The sequence below is a fragment of the Triticum urartu genome, chromosome 5, assembly GCF_003073215.2.
Source record: "Triticum urartu cultivar G1812 chromosome 5, Tu2.1, whole genome shotgun sequence".
In the NCBI taxonomy this organism is placed as follows: domain Eukaryota; kingdom Viridiplantae; phylum Streptophyta; class Magnoliopsida; order Poales; family Poaceae; genus Triticum; species Triticum urartu.
The window spans coordinates 71,606,678-71,610,529 of NC_053026.1; the positions used below are offsets into that span (position 1 = coordinate 71,606,678).

The window sequence follows — 3,852 nt, forward strand, 5'->3', positions numbered from 1 at the left end:
ACACTTTTTTTCGTGGCAGCCTGCACACTGAAAAAGACCTGTCTCCTCGTGGATCACACACAAAACACTTATCTGCATATTTTCCTTGCATGTGCCGAGGGGAATCAGGACCTATGTATCGCAAAGACACAAACACCCATCCGCATACCTTTCATGCTTGGATAGAGAAATGTGTTACAGCCAACCAGTTTTCATCACAAACTACACTGAGAGTGATGCATATATATGCTTGGTCACACATACACACCCAAGTAGTGCTAGTGCCAAGGCCAAAACGTTTCAATAATGGAGCTTACATTGACATTGCCCATGGCCATGGCCTTGGTCACCATCCTCATCGTACTCGTCCTCAGCTCCGTCTTCTCACGGCGCCGCCAGAGTGAGGCCCTGAACCTCCCGCCGGGACCGCGGGGCTGGCCAGTGCTCGGCAGCCTCGGCGCCCTCGCGGGCGCGCTCCCGCCGCACCGCGCTCTGGCTGCGCTCGCGGCGCGCCACGGCCCGCTCATGCACCTCCGTCTTGGTTCCTACCACGCCGTCGTCGCCTCCTCCGCCGATGCCGCCCGGCTCGTCCTCAAGACACACGACCTCGCCTTCGCCGACCGTCCGTGCACCGCTGCCGGCGAGCACGCCGCGTACGGGTACCTTGGTATCGTGCACACCCCGTATGGCGCATACTGGCGTATGGCGCGCAGGCTCTGCGCCACCGAGCTCTTCTCCCCGCGCCGCGTCGACTCGTACGAGTATATTCGGAAGCAGGAGCTCCGGGCGCTCGTGTGTGGCCTGTTCGAATGCCGCGGCCGTGCCGTTGCGGTCCGGCAGCACCTGGCGGACGCCACGCTGCGGAATGTCCTGCGCATGTCGATCGGGGAGAAGTGGTCGGGCTGCTACGGCAGCCCTGAGGGTGAGGAGTTCCGGCGAACGCTTGATGAAGCGTTCGCGGTGACCGGAGCGGTGAGCAACGTCGGCGAGTGGGTGCCATGGCTCGGGTGGCTCGACGTGCAGGGCTGCGTCCGGAGGATGAAGAGGTTGAGCAAGGTGTACGATCGGTTCCTCGAGAGGATTCTCGATGAGCACGACGAGGAGCGGCGCCAGGTGGCGATGGCTACCGGAACTGGCCACGGCGAGTCCGCTGCAGCGAGGGACTTGGTGGACGTGCTGCTGCAGCTCGCCGAGGAGGAAGGCGAGACGGCTGGGACGTCGTCAACAGAAGCAAGGCTCACGCGTGACGGCGTCAAGGCCTTTGTCCAGGACATCATCGCCGGTGGCACGGAGAGCTCTGCGGTGACCATGGAGTGGACCATGTCGGAGCTCTTGCGCCGGCCGGATGCCGCAGCCGCCGCCACCGAGGAGCTCGACCGCGTGGTGGGCCGCAGCCGGTGGGTCGAAGAAAGCGACCTGGCCCGCCTCCCCTACATCGACGCCGTGGTGAAGGAAACAATGCGGCTGCACCCGGTGGGCCCGCTTCTAGTCCCGCACATGGCTCGGGAGGACACACTGGTCACCGGCTACGACGTCCCCGCCGGCGCGCGCGTGCTGGTGAACGTGTGGGCCATTGCGCGAGACCCGGCGTCGTGGCCCGACCGGCCCGACGAGTTCCGGCCGGAGCGCTTCGCCGGGAGCGCCGTGGACGTTCGTGGGCAGCACTTCGAGCTGCTGCCGTTCGGTGCCGGGCGGCGGATATGCCCGGCGTACGGGCTGGCGATGAAGGTGATAGGCGCCGGCCTGGCCAACCTGCTGCAAGGATTCGCGTGGCGGCTGCCCGAGGGGGTCTCGCCGGAGGACCTGAGCATGGAGGAGCATGTCGGGCTGTCGACGCGCAGGAAGGTGCCACTCGTCGCCGTACCGGAGCCCAGGCTGCCGGCGCATCTCTACACCGCCATGACCTGATCAGAACCGTGCATGCAAAATCAATTTCCCGAACAGTTGGTTCAATCGACTGAATTAGCTCAACGCAGCTTGGTGGAGCTCTCTTCTCAGCCACACCATCTTTCCTTGTCTCTCATAGCATCTTCAACAGCCGTCCAATGCATGGTGCTTAAAAAAAAGAGTTTACAGCGCGCAAGTACTTTTTTTAGGTGTTAGAAGATGTTTGCTTCAACAAAGGCTGTAAAACATGTAGCGCGTGCGAGTCCAGCGGTCCTAATCAAACGGTCTCATCTGCAGCAGCCTAGAATTTGCAGCGCGCTCGACCGACACACTAAATATACTGCGCGCGATGCCTTTTTAATATGCGCGTTGCAGTAATTATAGCGCGCAGGCTTTTTATGCGGCTGTCGGAGATTTTAAATCAGGTCCGTGTATGATAAAAGCAGATTTTATACTGCGTGTCGCTTATATAGCGCTTGTGTTGAAGAACGCAAAGTAACTTTTACCGGCACCGGGAGCTACCGGTCACCCAATGGGGTTCAGCCACATGGTGTGTATCCCAGTATAGTTGCACGTATTTGACATCTTTTTCTAGCTTTTAAGTGTTGGCATTTCTCTTTTGTGGGTTCCTCCGTTGGCAGATAAAGATAGCATGCATTGTCATGTCCTTCTATTTTTCTTTCACACGGGTACAAGGTTATGACACATTCATTCTCTCCTCTCCCATCAACAAAACATCATTTTATGAGGTAATTGCACAAACCACCGCTTGTTGGGCCTAGTGCTGCATAAAACACCTACTATACAGGTCTGTTGCGAAGAACACGACATATTGGTGTAATACATTGCAAATAGGTTTAATCTAGTGTTTAGACGCATTAACATAATGTCAGATAGATAGGTCCCGCTTGTAAGGGCAATTTCAACCGGCCGATGCAAACAAACATGATTTTTGTTTGTTTTTTGTTCGTTCGGGTCAGCCAAGCAGACGCTTGTCCGATTTTTGATTTAGAACGGTTAGTGCGCCCACCTTGACCGACACATTTGTCCACGTGGTGTTAAATAAATAAATAGGCACATAAAATATTTAAATTTAAAACATAATTAAACATTAAAACCTCGCAAAGTCCACTTCAAAAATAATTAAACATAAAAACATAATAAAAACAAAAAAGCCTCCTAGCCGTCCTCGCCCATAGCCCTAAGTGTCATCCTCGTCGTTGGAGCGGGTGAGGTCGAGGAACTCCGGCGGCTGCGCCCATGGGAACAACGTCTGGTAGGCCGCCAGCTTGGCCTCCTCCGACAAGGCCGCCTGGCTCAGGGCGCCTCCTCCTCCTGCTCCCGCCGCTCCTCCTCCTCCTCCTCCTCGTGCAGCCAGCGCTGTCGGTGCTCCTCCTCCCCGCGCTCGCGTTGCATGCGGCGCTCCCCATCGGCCCGCTCCTCCTCTAGCACGGTGCCACTGCTCAAGTTAGGTCACTTGCTCCTCCTCCGACGCATCGAGCCACACCCGCGGTGTGCCGACCCTCCCGCACGACGCCCTGCCACCACATATGTCCCGGTGGCTACGGGCGGAGCCGCCGCGGGCGCATACGATGGCGGTGGTAGTGAAGGATAGACGCAATCACCGGCCGCGGAGAGCTAGAGCTCCTCCTCCGAACCAGGTGTGTGAGATTAGTCATTATTATTTTGTGATGACCACTACTTGGATGTAGTGGCCACATAGAAACTACTTGGATGCTAAAATCTAATGGCAACAATATCTACCATGTTTTTGGTGCTAGTGATCACATGCCGAACTTCTTTCATTCAACATTTTGTTCAAAATTTAATAATTTCAGAAAATGTGAAAAATTTGACATTACCATTTAGGGAAAGTTTTACCCCATTTAGACCAATGGTTTGCTAGAGTGTGGAAGTTTTAGTTAGCCCATACTATTTTTTATTCAAATTTTGACATTTTCAGTAAAATGTGAAACAATTCATGTA

At 55.6% G+C, this 3,852-nt stretch overlaps 1 protein-coding gene across 1 annotated transcript; it reads left to right on the plus strand.

Annotated features, from left to right (window-relative positions):
• The first annotated feature begins 239 nt into the window (after nucleotides 1–239).
• Nucleotides 240–2,550, plus strand: LOC125507948 (trimethyltridecatetraene synthase-like). The gene has a single exon (XM_048672487.1). The coding sequence runs from the start codon at nucleotides 286–288 to the stop codon at nucleotides 1,885–1,887; it is 1,602 nt and encodes a 533-aa protein (XP_048528444.1). The 5' UTR covers nucleotides 240–285; the 3' UTR covers nucleotides 1,888–2,550.
• Nucleotides 2,551–3,852: the final 1,302 nt, after the last annotated feature.